The sequence below is a fragment of the Puntigrus tetrazona genome, unplaced genomic scaffold (genome assembly GCF_018831695.1).
Source record: "Puntigrus tetrazona isolate hp1 unplaced genomic scaffold, ASM1883169v1 S000000472, whole genome shotgun sequence".
NCBI classification, from domain to species: Eukaryota; Metazoa; Chordata; class Actinopteri; order Cypriniformes; family Cyprinidae; genus Puntigrus; species Puntigrus tetrazona.
The window spans coordinates 783734-802861 of NW_025048114.1; the positions used below are offsets into that span (position 1 = coordinate 783734).

General features: G+C 40.7%; 3 protein-coding genes across 3 annotated transcripts; 2 read left to right on the forward strand and 1 right to left on the reverse strand.

Annotated features, from left to right (window-relative positions):
• Positions 1-37: 37 nt before the first annotated feature.
• On the reverse strand, positions 38-3176 carry kng1 (kininogen 1). Its single transcript, XM_043231976.1, has 7 exons — positions 2900-3176; positions 2253-2369; positions 1856-1928; positions 1448-1620; positions 1109-1219; positions 567-659; positions 38-473 (listed from the first exon to the last, which is right to left on the reverse strand). Exons 1-7 carry the CDS (start codon positions 3095-3097, stop codon positions 213-215), a joined length of 1026 nt encoding a protein of 341 aa, XP_043087911.1. The 5' UTR covers positions 3098-3176; the 3' UTR covers positions 38-212.
• A 2322-nt stretch (positions 3177-5498) lies between these two features.
• Positions 5499-8822, forward strand: LOC122334053 (lysosome-associated membrane glycoprotein 3). The gene is made up of 6 exons (XM_043231957.1): positions 5499-5683; positions 5912-6132; positions 6758-6877; positions 6969-7041; positions 7988-8158; positions 8247-8822. The coding sequence occupies exons 1-6, from the start codon at positions 5623-5625 to the stop codon at positions 8384-8386; spliced, it is 786 nt and encodes a 261-aa protein (XP_043087892.1). The 5' UTR covers positions 5499-5622; the 3' UTR covers positions 8387-8822.
• A 607-nt stretch (positions 8823-9429) lies between these two features.
• On the forward strand, positions 9430-17604 carry mccc1 (methylcrotonyl-CoA carboxylase subunit). The gene is made up of 19 exons (XM_043231956.1): positions 9430-9712; positions 10119-10162; positions 10248-10381; positions 10463-10558; positions 10631-10752; positions 10981-11128; positions 11208-11329; positions 11497-11608; positions 11709-11790; positions 12515-12642; positions 12736-12919; positions 13855-13964; positions 14394-14610; positions 14719-14805; positions 15414-15463; positions 15888-16025; positions 16104-16211; positions 16317-16388; positions 16946-17604. Exons 1-19 carry the CDS (start codon positions 9657-9659, stop codon positions 17066-17068), a joined length of 2133 nt encoding a protein of 710 aa, XP_043087891.1. The 5' UTR covers positions 9430-9656; the 3' UTR covers positions 17069-17604.
• The last annotated feature ends 1524 nt before the right edge of the window (positions 17605-19128 follow it).

Here is a 19128-nt window from a genome sequence, read left to right on the forward strand (position 1 = left end):
ATCATGTTACAGAAACATGCAACACGACTCTAACGAGCATGTTTTTATGTGGGTTTTTATTGTGAAATATGAGACAAAGTACTGTGAATTATTGCAGCATCCACAAATAAATGAATAACACTTCAGAAACACATCGTAAGAATGGTAGTTTAATTTCCTTTCCTCCTTCACTTTTTTTAATTTTAGTATCCATTTAAACACGCAGCGAGCGCTCAGCTGATCAGATCCTGGTCGTTGAATGCAGACTCTGCTGCGGTCGTGTCCGGCTGTGACGGCTCTGTGGTGTTTAGAGGAGCGACGCTGGCGATGACCGGCTTGAACTCTTTCCAGGGTTTGGTAGGACAGTTGAGCGGCGTGCTTTTGGTCGCGCCGATGCTCTCCTTGGATTCCTCTGAGGATTCTTTGACCTTTTTCTTTTCGGGCATGATCCTAAGAGGAGACCAGCCCGGTGGCCGCTTAAATCTGGTCACGGTCTGAAAACAAGACGCCGGGCATTTATTGAAAATGATGCTGTGAAAACGATCTATATTGTTTAATAAAAATAAACGATTGATGGGTTGGCTCACTTTAATAACCGCTGCCTCACATTCAACGTGCACTTCTGGGCCCTCGTGCCTCCAAGGAGCCACATCCACAGTAGAGTTACACTGCAAAACCTCCTAAACAACAACTTGTGTGAGAGGCTACAAGTACGCAGGTTCCTTAAAGGAATACTCGTTCTCCAACTCCCCCAGAGTCAATATGTTGAGCTTTGCCTTTTTTAAATCCATTTGGCTGATCTCAGGGTCTGGCGATAGCATTATTAGCATAGCTTAGCATAGATCACCGAATCCAATCAGACCAGTCGCGTCGCGTTCAAAAATGACCAAAGACTTTTCGATATTTTTCCTATTGAAATCTTGACTGTGCTTATATTGTTTAGGCCGACGGAAAATGAAAAGTTGCGATGTTCTAGGCCGATACGATTAGAAACTAGCTGGAGTTGGAGAATGAACCTATTTCCAAAAGTAGAGTATTCCTTTAAATTTGATACATAATTTCATCATTCTATCAGACAATGAACAAATGTCATGTGTATCATGTGTAGCATTCAAAAAAGCCATGGTACCGTTTTTTCCTGGACTGGGTGGCACTCCTCAGTAACCACTTTGAACTCTGCCCTGGTGCAGTTGCTCTTCTCAATAAAAAACTGCAATCTATACCTGAATCCAGCAACCACCTACACACAGAAAAGATCCACAACATTAACCTGGATGATCCTGAGCTCCACCATTTTGACCAACTGCAGCCAACAGCCCAACCTGGCAAAAATGTCCAATGGATTAAATGAGTTCACGTTCATATTTGTGCATTTGGAGGACAACTCTACCCAAAGACCCAAAATCATTTTATATTGCATCGGTCTTATCAGGGAACACATTCCCTGGGAATCAAACAAATGTTTTACCTGTTTCGTCGCCAATGTCAAGCCCTTAAAGATGAAGAAATGCTCGCGGTTGGCCATGCTGTTGGCTTTCGACAAAGAGTGAATAAGTGGTTCTCTCAGGTCCTCATGCTGTAAATCGATCTTTTCAGGGCAGCCCAGACACGGGGCGACTTTGGAGGAAACAGCTGGCTCAGCTGAAAGTTTAGTGAATAAATTGTGATGTGTGCTTCAATAGATGCCACATTTCAGCCATCAACGTTTTGAAAACATTTTTTAAATCGACAAAAAATGCATCTGTTACTGGATAATTTATTTTGTAGTTACTACAGTTTGCATTTCTAGGGCAGAAAAGAGCTTTAATATGTAAAAATGCCTTTGTGCATCTATAACTATACGCTTATTACAGTTATTACAGTCATAACGACATACCTGTACAGTCATGTAACAGTAACTCTTGAGCTGCTTCTTCAAACTGGACTTTCGCGTGACAGATTATGAGTGCCTGAGGAACCACAAAATATTAATGCACTGTACTATAAGCAAGGTCAAAGCCTGAACTAATTACCAGCGCTGTCAAATTATGTAATTAGATTACTTTTACAAAAAGCAGTTATTAAAAAATAAATAAAAACGCAAAAATACTAAAATTATGTAATGCATTACTCTAATGCATTGTGTTTGGAAACCTATTTGTATAATTGACACGAATCTGTAAAAACGTTATAATTGACTGTTGCACCAGTCACAAGGTTAGCATTGTTAAATAAATGCAATTTTTTAATTAATTCATGTAGATTATCATGTAGATGACTTCCTAAGATCTTACCTTATCTACTTCTTGCAGATAGTCACATTCATGCCAAGCCTTGTCTCCTCCTGCAGGACAATCTGTCTCTCTGCTTGTGAACCGTACAAACACAACTTCCACCGATTCATTCTGAGCCTGTGAAAATGATTGTATTATGCTGAACTCCTTAAAATGAAGGTGTTTTATTGGCATTGATGGTTCCAAGAAGAACCTTTAACAACAAGGAACCGCTAAAGGTTCTTTATTGGGATTAATAGTTCTATAAAGAACCTTCAACATCCGTGGAACCTTTCAAATGCAGAACATTTCTAAAATGTTCTTCAAAATGTTCTTTGTCGAACCAAAATGGTTCTTCCATGGCATCACCTTTAATTTTAAGATTTAAGTGGTGTATCGCAACACTTAATTGCTTTTTCTTTTACCAGTGATGCCACAGAACCATTTGCCAGATGCCATTTCCCTCAACAACCTTTCAGTGAACAGTTCTTAAAAGAATATGGGAGAGCATTTCAACCTCAAGAACCTTTTGTGCATTGCTATGGCTGCATGTACGGAAAAGGTTCTTCAGTGCCAATAAGGAACCTTTATTTCTAAGAGTGCAGGACAACCTAGAATTGCTTAGAACTGAAATATTGTACAACGCAGAGAGCAAAACTACACCCTACCTTTGTAGCCTCCAGGATTTCATAGAGAGCCAGCTGACCACCTTCTGTTAGTATCTTATTATGCGTAGAAAGAGTTAAATTCACAACGTTCTCCACACGTTTATCATCACATGGAATTTTTACATCAGTTTGTCCATGTCCTCCAGAAGAATAAAGCCAAGCTAGGGCAAAAACCATCAAGATTTTATCCCGCGTCATTCTTTCGAAACCCAACAGTGTTGGAATGAGAGGTTCCAGAAGTGTCCGCTCTTGACTCTATCTGTCTCTGTAATGATTTACTCACTGTTAGAAAACTCAGTTCTGTGTCTGTATCTCCAGCTGTCCAAATATGGGGTGGCGGTATTCAGTGGATGTAATGCAAATGTTTACTCGTCTGAGATGCTTTCCACAACACGCACAATTCTCTGAATCACACCAAACCAATGATAAGAGACCTTCACTGGGACCTTTACATGATGGTGCACAAATTTAATTCAGATCACAGTTTTGACATTTTATCGGACAATCGGTTCCAGAAGATCCAAAATATGGAGCGTTCTGGATTCAAACGGCAGCCGAAAGAAAGCATTTGCAAGTCCAGTTCGTATACAGATAGATTATGGATTGCAATATTTATTGGTTTTTGGATTTGTTTGACTATTTCATCTGAGGTTTTCACGTTAGTGAAACGTTATAAGTATTTTTTAAAGACGACTCCAGTGCTTCATAACAGAGACACACGAGCAGCGTTAGAATGCAAAGTTGCGTTAAGTAAATTGACAAAAGCAGCATTGTGTATTTAAGGCCATACTTTGTCCCCTCTACCTTTGACCTGTGCTGTGTATTTTCCTCTCATGGAATTAAATACATGATCTCACAGCAAATTCAGTCTCTACAGAGTTAGTACTTCAACATACTAAAGAGAATTTACTCATTTACTATCTCTTTTTTAGTTATATGCTATGAAGGGTTTTTAAAAAAACAGACATAACTGGCGTCCCACTGTAGATGTCTTCGTACATTTAACCAATATTGGGAGTTACGTAATCAGATTAGTTTTTTCAACTAGTAAAATAGCACATTACTTTTAAATTTAAGAAGTAAATGCAAGAAGTAGCATTACTTTCCATGAAAAAAAGTACATGACGTAAAAGCAAAAACTTGAGGCATTGATACACTAAAATTTACTTTGGCATGCGTATGCTAAACGATGGGTAGATATTTGAGGTTGTAAGGTGCATGCTAAATTTTTATATTTGCATGCACGCTAAACAGCTGCGTATGAGTCCATCGTTGCATGTCAATAGCACCAGTTTTCGCGTTTATTTAGCCCACTATTTATACACATAATGCGATTGTTTTTGCAATTTTATTGTAATGCATTACTTTAAAAACTAACTTTCTCCAACACTGCGTTTCCTGTTTTGCTCATTCTGTCACGTGTGTCACTCAAAATGAGGAATCGCAATCAAAATATTCCAACTATTATTACTATCAAGCAAAAAATCGAAAAGTACTTTAAAATGAAGCTAACAAGTGGTCTTTAAAGGTCTATCCAGAGGAATGAACACAAACAGTTGTTCTTTTAGAGGTCAGAAAGATCCAACATTGCATTTTTAGCATTAAAATGACTACCTGTTTTTCTTCTTCTTTTATTTGCAATCTACATATAGTCTTTTTTTACTTTTAAGCACCACAAAAAACTATATATAATTTTAAAATTAGAAACCGATGTCTGTCAAGTGACCTACATTTTTGTGTGCTTTTGAATAGCAATCTGGACAACAAAAAGTGTTGCATTTTTTTACATGTGTAATCATTATTGATCATTTTCGAATGAAACTATAACAACATATATATCACAAAGACGTTTGAATGCAAACACACACAAGTTCCACAACCAACCAACGTAGAAAGGGAAGTAAAGAAACAGTGAACAAAGCACGCTAAAAGTGTGAACAGATGCGTTTGAGAGATCTGTTAGTTGTGATGAATGTGGAAGATTTAAAAATGCGCTCACATATTCATTTATTCACGTTATTAGTCATTCAGGTTGCTGTGACATTAAACACTTTGAGGTTTGAATGCATTTTATCTCCAAATTTTGGGCAAGGGCCTAAAACTGCCACCGCAAATGTCCAATTTGTGGTACTTTTTAATCAAAGAGATGGGTTATACTTTATTTTGAAAGTCCAGTTTAGACTATCAGTAACTTTGTAACTACTTTGTCGACTAATTATCATTAATTTGCCATTACTTTCTCTCAGAGTAGACTGTTAGGGCAGGTTTGGGGTTAGTAGAATAAGTTGATGTATACTTGCACAGTTTCTCATAATCAGTATGTTGTGAAGTATATATATAATAAAGTGATTGAAGCTATTAATCAGACGCTGTACTAATACTCTAATGACTGCTAGCTGACATGTAGTTGCAAAGTTACTTAATGTTAGTAGAATGTCTAAAGTGGACTATCAGAATAAAGTGTAACCAAGAGATGTCTAGATTGCTTAGAAATTCAATTGGGAACTAATACTCTTAATATATTTTTTGAGTTATTACTCATATCATTAGTTAGTCTACTATTTGTGGGCATGGCTAACGAAGCTTCCTGATGTCAGACAACTGCTGACAGCACCGAAGTATAAGTGTCCTCCTTTAAGACCACATGTGCATTATTTCACTCTCGTTTCAGAGGTGATACGATAAGAGCAACTGCCCAGCGACACAAGAGACACTTTCTCAAAATGACTCAAGCAAGTCGCTACACCGCTGCGCTTCTTCTGCTGTCTTCCATGCATTGGCTAGGTGAGTTGATTTGCCTTTCATTTGAAGTCAAATATTCGCTTGTGCACATGTTCTTAAGATTGCCCATTTATAAATAGAACTGCAAAGTTCTAGCCTAATTTCTGAGAAGCTAGAACAAAGAAACACTGAGTGAGTTTAACAGCATCCTCGATCGGCGCTGGTAGCTCTGTGTTGGTTAACGCTTCACGAAATGGTGTTAAAGCCCCCCGTTGTTTTTTGCGCTTACAGGAAGCTCTCTAGCCTCAAACCCCCTTCAGCTTTCAGCTACAGCAGATGCAGTTCCTGACATCAACCACAGTGGTCCTCCCATCACGAATCTGTCCCAGAGACCCGTCCTCCAGCCCAAAGAAAGCACCCCACCTGCGTTTCTGTACACCCTGAAGAACCCTCAGGGCAAAGTGTGTGCGCAGGCCACTTTGGGAGTGGAGTATATGGTGCGAGAGAACAAAGTAAGCTTGTTATTTTCTCAGCAGTTTTATTCAGCTCCTCAGCAGATTTTAGAGAAGGGTGAGAACTCGGTTTAACACCAACATCGTCAACGGCAGAAAAAATGTGCAGAACTTGTAGAGGCACGCAGTTTTACACTGGGTCAGCATCCTTAAGGGTACTTCTTTCTAATAAAGCCGAAATGAAATTAAGACAAAACTTTACTTTTAGCAAGCAAGTAAGCTATCGTTTCTAAGAAAGAAGTGCTCTTAATTGCATTAAAAGTGCACTTGCGGTGAACCTCAAATTTGGCAAATAATGCAATATTAGTGCACTCCAAGTATGCTTTCGGCACTGCTTCATAACACTCTTACGTTTTCTCTAAGTGCATTTAATTTCAAATTAAAGGTTTTACTTTAAAACTGCATTTTGAACGCTATTTAAAAATATTCGTAATTTAATGCATCAACCAACATACATGTATAGCCATTTTAACTGTAGCGTCTTAATCAATGTTACATTTAAAGTTATACTCTTATAAATGGGACTTAAGTGTAAATTTTATTAATGTAATATTAAGACGCTTAAGTCCTGCATATACCTTTTACAGAACGTCCAAACTAACACTGATCCACGCTTGTGTTGCAGAAGAACTATTACTTCAACTTAATTCCCAGACTTACACAAGTCACGGGATACTGTGGGAGCCAAAAGACTGTTTTGTCATTGGACTTTTATGGTGGACATCTGGAGTTCACTTACATCAAGGTAGCTACAGTAGCTTTTATCTGATGTTTTCTCTTTTGAGGGTAAAGCAGTTTTAATCAACATGCGATGCGATATCTCCCCACACTTGCAGGAAGGCGATGTCTCCTATGTGAACACCATCAAAGCTCTTCTGAGACCTGTTCCCCCTTGTAAAAATTGCCAGAGTGAGTATAAATGACACTACGGCCTTCACAAAACACATTGGTTGTGCATAACATAATCTGAATTTCGCTTCCCATACCTGTCTAGAAGAAACTTCGTATGTCTCGATTAAGATCCAAACATTTCCATGGAATTCCTCTACGTAGTAAAAACGCTACCAATTTTAATTTTAGTTTTACGCTTTTTTTTGTCTCTGTGTATTTTGGCAAGCCTACAAATGCATATAGTTGTTCTTGTTCCATCTATTTAGTTTTATTTTCTACCGTGAAACCAGTGCTGCCACCTTGTGGAACAACTAATTAGTGCAAAATGAAGTAATTTCGCACGAGCGATCATTATTCGTCATTTCATTATTCGATTCGATAACGTCAACCACTGATTGGGTCGCAATGCATTGCAACTACATGCACATTTATTACGTGACCTAAGCAGGCTACTTTTTAAAGTAACTACAAATTAATAATAAATCATAACAATTGTGTAAAACGTAACCAAACAAATACAGCTTTAAAACATACAAGAAAAACTAAATAAAGGCTTAATACGTGATTCTTTAAAAGAGCATTGCACATTCGAACAAGGCCATAATGTGTGGACGTTGAAAGACGTTCAAATATAAGGCCTTTCGCACCAAACTTTTTCGTAGTTCTCAAACGAATTGTCGAACGACCCACTTTTTGGCACCCACAAATGGCAGCATTGATGTGGACAAACAATGCGTGCTATTTAAAACGTTTTGGCACCACCAGCCTTCCATAGTTTTTAACGTCTGCATTGTTAGACCCCTCGAAACTGTGCGATAATTTAAATAAATGGCCAAAATGCATCGGGAGGCTCATTGTTTACACCTTCGGGGGCGATGAACCCACGAATGACATGCTTGAACAGCCAGCGAACGATAAAACAAGTATTTTTAACGCGCAAACTAAGCATACATTTAATCCACAGATAAAACCTACGTCGGAGTTGTAAGTCACGATAAGCTATTCAAAGCAAAAAGCGGCCTGAGCTTCAAATGCAAGTCTCAGACAACTCTGATAATGGCAAGCTACTTCAAAATCAAACTGGTGCCACTCCAGATTCAAGCCTTTGACCTGGCTAATGGAGCGTTTGGAAAAGGTACGTGCTTTTCACATTTCGCAAATGTGAACGCATCCGTATTTGCATTGGTCCAAGAATAACAGGGTTTCTCTGGTCCTGGTTTCAGAGGTGGAGTGCTGGGCTGATTACAGCAAGCGCATGATCCCCATTATCCTGGGCGCCGTCGCTGCAGCGGTTTGCCTCATCGCCATTCTGACGTACGTGCTCGTCAGGGAACGCCGTAACCATGGCTACGAACAACTCTGAGACTCTAGATGTGCGCAGTGAAGATGAAGCACAAGAGTTGATTACGTTTTACGTTGTGTGGATATTGCTTTAAAGGGTCTCAGTAAACGATTAAAATACAATTGACACGGAATACTGTTAGAAATGTGCTTTTTGTAGACTACGGTCTTTCTGATGTGAATATGAAACGCTTTTTGTGGACAAATGCCGATTTTTTGCAATGATTTTGAACAAATTGGTGTTAGACGGCAAAGACTATGATTGCCGATGTTACATCACGATTATGAAGCTCCAGCAACCGAATTACAAAACGATAGGAGAATGAATGTTTAGACTATTATTATCTAAAAAGTAAAGCTGAGAGCATATAATTAGAGAACTGATGATTGAGGGAAATCAGAGGTTATTTCTAGTGTTGTCAAAAAATAAAAAGGTGTCATTTCTGTAGGTGAACTTTTATAATTGTGCTGTTTCATATTTTGGTTGAATAGCTTATGTAACTTTTTTAATACAGATATCTTCTCCTTTAGATAGCATTTTATAGTCCTAGTATTCTTTGCATGCTCAACATGAGACACGCTGTTTTTCACGAGCAAGCCTTTAAATATTGAGTCTGAAACAAAAAATAAATTCAAATAAATAAATAAATGTTTAGTTTAAACTAAATGTAACCCGAGAAGTGGCTTATTATTTTGAAAACTACATTTTTTAGATTTTGAAGTGCACTTTGATGACAGTAACAATTATATTACTTGCATTTATACTATATAAAATATACTTGTAATGGTAGCTAAATAATTGCTTATTTACTCCGAGACGATGGGGCGGATTTGGCGGGAAATTGCGTACACACGTGACGTGATGTTCATAAACAGAGAAAAGTCGCTCCCCTGTGCAGCAAGAGGTAAGCTTTTACTTTTAATCGCTATGAAGTTATACAGTATAACGCAAACGAAGGCGCTTGTATATTTGCTATCTTATTGTACTCCATATCCCACAATCCTCACACGCCTACGTCAGTCCCCGCCTCCAAACTCCACTTTCTTATTGGCTGCTTGAAGTACGGAAAGTGGACGCGGACAAAACTAATGCGTTTGCTCCTCCAGCGGCTGCGACTAGCATCCCCGATATATCGATTTAATGAAATTTTACCCGGAATAATTCAACCGAGTATACATTTTTGCAAGTATTCCCTCAAGTTTGTGAGAATGAAGCTGTGAAACCCACGCAGTTTGTGAGATTATTTTAGTGCCGAGTCGTGTCCTGACGCACACATGCTAACAAAGTGATCATGGCTGCAGCGTTTCTGAAAACTCGAATCAACAGAACTATAAACAAACACCTGCTGTAAGTTACAAACTACTTAATTATAACATATAAAGCAAGAAACGCGGCGTTTAAGGCTTGCAAATCAGAGCAGAGCGCTGATATCAGGCGAGCTGTCAGAAATGACATTCAAACCTTGCTTAAAGTGACATTATTATTTCTCTTTCAAACGAGTGCGTCTCGAGATACGATTTTCGCCATCTTTCTGAATGCTAACGTGAAGTCCCATTTTAAGGAGTAAAATGCTTTAATTGTGAATAAATGCGTATTTGGTGGGAGGTGTGCAGTTATTATTTAGTTATTAAATAGTTATTAATGTGCACTGCGGTTTTACGTTAAACCAAGAGGTCACCTCTGCAGATGAATTTGCCCTTGACCCCCTTCGGACTGTTTGCTAAACACATGAAGTATATCTCATTATCTGCAGGACACTGATCTGGACCAAAGGATCATTCAGACATGCATCTGTCGGTAAGAGCTGATTATATTATATTAATAATTCAAGTTATTATTCATAATGGTACCTATAGGGGTTTCTTCTCGTGTCTATGCACAGGCCGGATCGAGAAGGTCCTCATCGCTAACAGAGGAGAGATAGCGTGCCGGGTGATGCGGACGGCCAAGAAGATGGGCGTCCGTTCGGTGGCGGTCTACAGCGACGCAGACAGGCATTCCATGCATGTGGCCATGGTCTGAGAAAACTCTGCTTAACACAGATGCATTCTCGTGTACTGATGGTGTGCAGTTGGATAATGGTGTGTGTGACCGCAGGCGGACGAGGCGTATCATATCGGGCCGGCGGCGTCTCAGCAGAGTTACCTGCGCATGGACAAGATCCTGGATGTCGCCAAGAAGTCCTCTGCACAGGTGCGCGGATGTTTTTATTGAAATAGCCGAGTAGGGAGTCCGATGTGTATTAAATCCTCTTGTTTCGCTCAGGCGGTCCATCCTGGGTATGGATTCTTGTCCGAAAACACAGAGTTTGCTGAAATGTGCAAACAGGAAGGCATCGTCTTCATCGGCCCCCCGTCTTCAGCAATTCGGGACATGGGAATCAAAAGGTACGGTGAAAAAAAAAATATATATATGTGTGTGTGTGTATAAACAAAATTGATTTATGAATTACATACTATTTAGGTGCTTTTAACTAACTGCATTTAATATTAATGAACTACCATATTATTAAATTAAATTCCAGTTGACTTGTATAAAAAAGTCCTAACAAGTATATAGTGTCTATAATAAAAACTCTTCAAAAGTGTTTCACTCCGCCTGTGTTTTTGTGTCAGCACTTCTAAACACATCATGTCAGCTGCCGGCGTGCCCATCATTGAGGGTTACCATGGAGAGGACCAATCAGACGCCAAACTTCAAAGCGAGGCCGCAAGGATCGGTTACCCAGTGATGATCAAAGCGGTCCGCGGCGGCGGCGGAAAGGTAGCTTGCGTTTGCGCTAAACTGTCCTTTAATAAAAACGGCTTGCTCGGAATCACGAGGCTTTCTTTGCGCCGCGCAGGGAATGCGAATCGCGCACTCGGAAGCCGAGTTTCACGAGCAGCTCGAGTCGGCTCGCAGAGAAGCGCGCAAGTCCTTCAACGACGACGTGATGCTGGTCGAGAAGTTCGTTGAGAACCCCAGGTCTGTGTGCTAACGCTCAGCGCACGCACTTCGTTTCATACGTGGACCATAAAGCCTGAAACGTACCCATATAGTGTGTTTTTAGCGGTTGCTTCAAACACACCCGTGTTTTATGGTCCAGGTTCACGTTTATGGTGTAATACGCAAGTGTTTCGTTGTTGCGTTAGACACGTAGAGGTGCAGGTGTTTGGTGACCAGTACGGAGATGCGGTTTATCTGTTCGAGAGAGACTGTAGCGTGCAGAGACGACACCAGAAGATCATCGAGGAGGCTCCAGGGGTAAATATGACACCTCCTCTGTCACTGTGAAGTCTGGGATGTATGCTTGTGTTAATGACTTGATGTGTGTGTGTGTGTGTGTGTGTGTGTGGGGCTGCAGCCGGGCATCAGTCCTGAGGTCAGGAGGAAACTCGGAGAGGCGGCGGTGAGGGCAGCTAAGGCAGTCAACTACGTAGGAGCAGGTGATGATGACGCTGCGGTAACGCCTTAAAGGGACAGTTCACCCAAAAATGAAAAATCGGTCAGCGCTCACCCTCGCGTCGCACCAGACGCATACGACCTTCGTTCATCTTCACAACACAAACGAAGAGACCTCTGACCCAGCAAGTATCCCTACGTGTTCAAGACGCCGCTAAAATAATCCACGCGTCATCAGACGCTCGACCGTAATTTGTACGAAGCTACGAGAATGCTTTTTTGCGCAAATGTAAACGACATATGCACCGTGCGTATGTCGTATGCATGTGATACTCTTCAAAAATAGCGTTATTTTTCATTTTCTTTTTCTATTTTTCTTTTTCACCGACACCGTTGTTACGTTTCTGAACTTTGACCGCCTTCGTATCCTTGCTGTCTGTGGAGGGTCACAATTAATTTGCGTTCTGGGTTTGAAATGACGCGAGGGCGAGTAATTAATGAGAGTTTGACTTTTTGGTTCAACTATCCCTTTAAATCCTTTGTATCCAGACTAGATTTGCATCCAACCTGTGTTGTTAAAAGCGCTATATAAATAAAAATTGATTGATTGATTGATTTAAAGCGATCCAAAGTGAAAAGATCCATTTTAAAAAAGACTTCTGGTTCAAATCAGTGCTGCTCTTTTCTGCTTCCTAGTCATCAGAAATCACGAAAAAATGTATTACAGCAGTTTTCAACGCCGAGACATTGAGTATCTCTTTCTAACAGGCACTGTGGAGTTCATCATGGACGCGCAGCACAACTTCTACTTCATGGAGATGAACACGCGTCTGCAGGTGGAGCATCCCGTCTCAGAGATGATCACGGGGACGGACCTGGTGGAGTGGCAGCTGCGCGTAAGAGCCGACAATGCTCACGTATTTCCTGTCATTGCAGACGCGTCCACAAGGGGCCAGAGTCACGCTTAATCAGTTGTTTTGGTTCGTCAGGTGGCCGCTGGGGAGAGGTTGCCTCTCTCTCAGGAGCAGATCGTCCTGCAGGGCCATTCGTTTGAAGCCAGGATATACGCCGAAGACCCCAATAACAACTTCCTTCCCGGAGCGGGGCCGCTGCTGCACCTGTCCACGCCGCAGGGGGACCGGAGCACGCGTATAGAGACGGGCGTCCGAGAAGGTACTCCGTGGGAATTTGGTTCCATTCAGAGCATTCACGGGCGAACAAATGAAACAAACTGAGGAGGGTTTCCACGACAGTAATAATTGTTTCGTGCGTTTCGCTCATTCGTTTACATGACGGTAGCGCTTTGTGAGCCTTAAACGGTTAAAAATGTGTTTCAGAGTGCATGTTTTTTTTTAAAAAATGATACAACTCTTGTTTCTACATAAACGACAGAAAGGAAAAATGGTGACGAAGTGCGCTTGTGTTCACGTAGTGGTTTTTTAAAACAAGTAAATCGTCAAATACTGGCATTGTGTGCATAATACAGCGTTTTAATTTGTGTTTTTATAGTATTTATATATATATATTTTAGAACCGTTTTTGCTGCTGTATTTGTGTTATGCTGTGCATAAAGTATGTGTGTTTTGTCCCGATGTAGATTTTCTCAATGGCCTTCAAGTCGTTACCTAAAAATTAGTTTTTTTTGACACTTATTTACAATGTCAGTATTCCGTCTCCTGCGTATATAATCAATTTTAATTACTTATTCAGACCCATTCCGGTATTTTGTCCACGAAATCAATGATGTAGCCAACGATGAGCTCTTTGTGAGAGTAAAAAATGGCGTCATTAAGGTTGTAGTAAGTAAGTTATGTATTTCACAAGCTAATTACCAACTCACCTTTAAGACCGCACTTGACATATTTTATGTGTTCTGTATATATATATATATATATAAAACTATCAGATATATCTGCGACAGGCTCCGATAAAATTGGCGACAAACGATCAAACATCTGTGTCACTGCAGCTTTAAAACCCCTAAGGAAAAATCCGTAATAATTATCTTAATATGATAACGTGTAGTGGAGAATATGCCTATAGAGCGTCTCTAAATCAACGTTGTTTGTTGTTTCTCATGACTGCTGCGTGTCTGTTGATCGTTGAAGGCGATGAAGTGTCTGCTCACTACGATCCAATGATCGCCAAGCTGGTGGTTTGGGGGGAAGATCGCTCAGCCGCTCTGAAGAGACTCCGGTACTGCCTTCGACAATACAACGTAAGCGCTCATTTCTACGCTACGTTTTCCTGTATCGTTTTTAAACCATGCACAAAAAATGCACGTGACTGCACCGATTGATTCCAAACCAGTATTTTCAGCAGCTAAAAAGGGTGCCAGGTCTTTTCCTGTCAGTAGGAAATATCAGTTTCCAAACATTCATTGGGGAAACGTCTCCAATATGCTTCAAGACACCTAAACGCAAAGCTGCCTGGGAAACCCAAGTGCAAAAGCCGCTTTAAGCGCAAGCCAAATGTTGATTTGATTTAGTTAAATTATCTTCAATCATGCATTATTTTCGAGAGTGCCTAAAACGTCTCTACTGTAGCTTTCTTTGAGGCGTTGTCCTCAGTTCTTCTGGATTTAGTCGCGTAATTAGAGCTGAACCCGAATTGGACCTCCTTCGGTAACGCTGCGTGTGTTTCACAGATCGTGGGTCTCGACACCAACATCGACTTCTTGCTCAGTCTTTCGGGGCACCCGGAGTTCGAGGCGGGGAACGTTCACACCAGCTTCATCCCGCAGCATCACGATCAGCTGTTCCCAGCGGCCCGGAGGCCCTCAGGGGCCCTGCTCTGTCAGGCCGCCCTGGGCCTGCTGCTCCGAGAAAAACAGCACACCGACATCTACAGGAACCAAACCAGCGGTGAGGAGCCGCCTTCAGTGGTTTTAAGAGCGAGTCTAGACGTTAGTCTGCTGGGTTTGGTGTTCCTTGATGGCGCACTGAGATGTTAACCCAAGCTTCCTGTTGCAGACGTGTTCTCTCCGTTTGCTTCCAGTAACGGGAGACGATTTAATGTCCTTCAATGCAGGAACCTGACACTGAAGATCGGGGACGACAGTAAGCGTTCACGCTCTGATAAACACACACACACACACACACACACACACTCCTGTCAACACGCTTTGACTCTGAACGATCGCTGTAGAGGAGCTCCACACGGAAAAACGATTTCTCTCTACAATTTGAAATATTGTTATATTATATAAATAGCATGTACATTTTGATATATGCACGAATAATTAGTGCCTTTTATTGAAAATGCTTTTGCTAGATTTATTCAGCGCTTCGGTATATTCTTTTGTTGAGGTCAGGGGTCAAGGGAATAATCGCTTTGATCAGATTCTTGACTAATAGGTCATTTTAAGATGAATGTTGCTATGAATGCGTGATCAGTGTGCTTATTAATGGCCCCTGATTCTTCTGCTTGTCAAGACTTTCAGAACATTCCCTCGAAATAGAAACGTCTCTGCATTATATATGAGCTGCTGAAGAGAGGATTTCAGCATTACAAGCCTTGAACAGAGTCTGTATAGATGAGCAAATCCCACCAGGAAGCGTCTTTAAATATCATGACTTATATTTCACTTAAAGAAAACGAAGTTAATGTTTAGCACCATTATGAGGTGTTGCTATTTAATAAGTAATAAATGTTATTTCTTTTGCAGAAGTGGCATTATCTATTACTTACAATCCAGATGGGACGTACAGTATGGAGGTAAATTCGACTTTAGACTGTAAAATTTTGTTTACATATTACACACACACATACATCTATATACATTGATTAACACAAAGCAGGAATATTAGACTACTGTCACTTTAAGAGCTGCCCGATCCGATATACTCTTACAGCCATTTGCTTTATCTTAAGACATAAATTGCTGTTTACAAGAATACTTTCAAAGACGGACATTTTGACATTCAAGTGTGTGCGTTCAAAAAAAGTCTTCACTTGCACGTACCTCTCTGCAGCGCACAAGCACGGCGAAATTCGCTGCTCGATGCATTTCAGTGGCTTGAAATGACTTGTTTTTAAACTGCAATGCAGATGCATCAACAGAGATGATAGTCAAATATCGCCCACACGGCCATCGCGTACTAAACTTGAATCGTCACACGTCTTCGTTTGTGTTCGTTAGACTGGAGGTGAGGTGTTTGATGTGTCGGGAGAGCTGCAGATGGAGGGAGACGTGACCTTCCTGTGGTGCTCCGTCAACGGAGTGCTGTCCCGACCCAAACTAGTCATTCTGGACAACACCGTGCACATCTTCTCTATGGTGGGTTTCTGTCACCCTCTTCCAGACTAAGTCGAGACTACCGGTGATCAATCGTGGTTTGTTTTTGCTCTTGTTTAGGAGGGAAGTGCTCAGGTGGACGTACCTGTGCCTAAGTTCCTGGCTGGTGTTAGTGGCTCCGGTGCACAGGGGGGCGCTACTGCACCCATGACAGGCACTATCGAAAAGGTATTCAAGGCGTCCGTTTCAGAAACAGAACAGAATAATGCATCCCAAATCAAACCATGGAACTCAAGCAACAACTTCTGGAATTTGCCTTTGCTTTCTTTGTAGGTCCTAGTCAAGGCTGGAGACTCGGTCCAGAAAGGAGATCCTCTAATGGTGATGATTGCCATGAAAATGGAGGTGAGGCTCTGTCACTTTCTCATTGAAGGGACACTCCATTTTGTGAAAATAGGCTCATTCTCCAACTCCCCCAGAGTTAATAAGTTGAGTTTTACGGTTTTTGAATCCATTCAGCACTTTTAGCATAACTTAGCATAGATCATTGGATCCAATTAGACCAGTAGCATGCCATTCAAAAAATGACTTTGATATTTTTCTCATTTAAAACTCGACTCTTCTGTAGTTCTCTCGCGTACTGAGATTGGCGGAAAATGAAACGTTGCAATTTTCTAGGCCGATATGATTATAAACTATACTCTCATTCCGGCATAATAATCAAAGAAGTTTGCTGCTGTAACATGGCCATGCTACTGGTCTAATTGGATCCAATGATCTATGCTAAGCTATGCTAAAAGTGCTATCGCCAGACCCGGAGATCGGATGAATGGATTCAAAAACAGTAAAACTTATCAACTCTGGGGGAGTTGGAGAATGAGTTTATTTCCTTATAGCGTTCCTTTTTAAGTGCACATTATAGTCTGTATTATAACTGATGGGGTCCTTCTCTTTCTGGGCAGCATACAATCCGTGCGCCCAAAGCAGGAGTCATCAAGAAGGTGTTCTTCAAAGAGGGCTCGCAGGCTAACCGTCACGCAGCTCTGGTAGAGATGGAGGAAGAGGAAGGAGCTGGGGAACAGTAAACCTAGTGGCATCACACACAGATGACGGGGAATCCTGGAGCTGCTGCTCAATACGTTCTCGATGAAGCACTACAAATTAGTTTTGGATCTTTGAGATTTAACAAGTGAAGCAGAAACTTTAAGGACAAAGACATCTCGTCACCTTTGTTTGTGAGGTATTAAGTCCCCAATAACTTCAAACTATAAAGTGTTTCTGGTCTCCTGGTTCTTTTGTACCAATGTTGGTTCTTGGGTGGATGAAGATCAAAGGATGGATGACTGTGCAATGACTTGCCATCTCCTTATAAAGTATATGTATTTAAAAAACTCACTTGTGGTTGCCTACCTGTAAAGATAAACTCCTATGAAGCATTGCTTAACACAGTAAAGTTGTTCACGGTGGACAAGGTGCCTTGTTGTTAGTGTGACTGCTAAAGGAAACCTTTAGAATCTGTGAACTTTATAACCTTAATCATTAAAGTTTTTTATGCATAAACACATTGACCATTGTATTCTGATCAATAAGGTAATAAATGAAGTCACTGTTCACAACCTACGAAACAAGTCGGTTTTTTGATCCAAATTCATGACCAACTGGAAACAACTTCAATGTTTATTATGAAAGTTCAGTTAAGCTCATCTTGAATAAGCACACAGTGCAATTTATGTGGATAAAAGCCATTAAATTAGTTATAAGCATCAGCACTAATTTAGATTGGATTTTGAAGACTCATTTATAAAATGTTGCGCAGAAACTGTATTAAATTTCATCTTCATCTGTCAAATATGCGTGCATGTGGTTCATAGAATGAATGCACACACAGAAAAATGACTCTTAATTAATTCTGGAAGCAAGACTTCTCAGAGAAAGTGAACAACTATTCTTTATTTATACTAATATATATATATATATATATATATATATATATATATATATATATATATATATATATCACTTTCCATAAAGTGTGAAGTTGTCCCGAAGACTTCAGTCGAGCTTTTCACACTGTTTATCCCCATCGAATGGTGACAGAAAACGTGAATGTTTCAGTTTTTTTTTTTAAACCGTCAACTCCCAACTAAACTGCTGTGGAAACGGCGTACCTTACCGTCCCGCGCAGTGGAAAAAGCGCCAAATGGCACGCAAGTGCTCCGTTCGCTCAAGTGTCCACTTTCAAGAGGATTGGGATGATCGTGATTTGGAAAATGACCATCAATCGTACGATACACAATACGCTTGTGACACACCTAGTGGATAGTGGCAAGTGTTTTAAAGCTCCATAAATCGCATTTATCCATCATAAATCTAATCTATACGCCTCTGGGAGGTTAACACGTATCTTCTGAAGCAGATCGATTGTTTTTTTAAACAAAAATAAGCTGAAATCACTGACTACTTTGCTTGACCTCTGACGCAACGTATGACGTAAGCGCTACAAAAACCAATCGATCTGCTATTTAGGAGAACTCGTGCTAAGATAAAATGTTTTGCGACCGCGGCCCCAGGAGTTTTGTGACACCGTCTTTGGTGTGATTCACCACTTCTTGGGATGAGTGATCAAAAATATTCCAATTTACAAGTAACCACTCCTTCGATTCCTCTGTCCTCATTTTCTTTCCTTGCATCCTAATGGCTGGAGCTCAGAAACAAGGAAAGGAAACGGAAAAGAAAAGATGATACTTAAGAATAGAGAAGCACACTTTGCTTCCACCCCTGCACTGAGTAGGGGACACAGAATCCTGGATCGAGATCATGAGAAACTAATTCAAGGTGGTCCAAACTTTAGTCTGCTGGGTTTGGTGTTCATTGATGAGGCTTGTTTGAGATGTTAACCCAAGCTTCATTGTTGCAAACAGGTTCTCTCCGTTAGCCTCGATTCAATGTCCTGCGGGAACCGGACACTGCAGCTCGGAGACGACAGTAAGCATTTATTTTAGTAACATAAAAATGTCATTATAGTTTTGATAACTTTTAGCGCTTTAAAATCCATTGAATAACGACTGAACTCAGGACACATGCTTCATCTTTATGATCACCAGATGGCACTAAAGTAAAGCATGGAGAATAGCTTCAGATAATG

Excerpts from the sequence above, each read along its gene's own strand:
- kng1 (XM_043231976.1), bottom strand. The coding sequence starts at position 3,097 with ATGACGCGGGATAAAATCTTGATGGTTTTTGCCCTAGCTTGGCTTTAT. Across the intron at positions 1,929-2,252 it reads ATCTGCAAGAAGTAGATAAG|GCACTCATAATCTGTCACGC; the intron begins GTAAGATCTTAG and ends GTGGTTCCTCAG. Across the intron at positions 474-566 it reads GTGAGGCAGCGGTTATTAAA|ACCGTGACCAGATTTAAGCG; the intron begins GTGAGCCAACCC and ends TCTTGTTTTCAG.
- LOC122334053 (XM_043231957.1), top strand. The coding sequence starts at position 5,623 with ATGACTCAAGCAAGTCGCTACACCGCTGCGCTTCTTCTGCTGTCTTCC. Across the intron at positions 5,684-5,911 it reads GTCTTCCATGCATTGGCTAG|GAAGCTCTCTAGCCTCAAAC; the intron begins GTGAGTTGATTT and ends TTGCGCTTACAG. Across the intron at positions 6,133-6,757 it reads ATATGGTGCGAGAGAACAAA|AAGAACTATTACTTCAACTT; the intron begins GTAAGCTTGTTA and ends CTTGTGTTGCAG.
- mccc1 (XM_043231956.1), top strand. The coding sequence starts at position 9,657 with ATGGCTGCAGCGTTTCTGAAAACTCGAATCAACAGAACTATAAACAAA. Across the intron at positions 10,753-10,980 it reads CGGGACATGGGAATCAAAAG|CACTTCTAAACACATCATGT; the intron begins GTACGGTGAAAA and ends TTTTTGTGTCAG. Across the intron at positions 15,464-15,887 it reads ATGGGACGTACAGTATGGAG|ACTGGAGGTGAGGTGTTTGA; the intron begins GTAAATTCGACT and ends TGTGTTCGTTAG.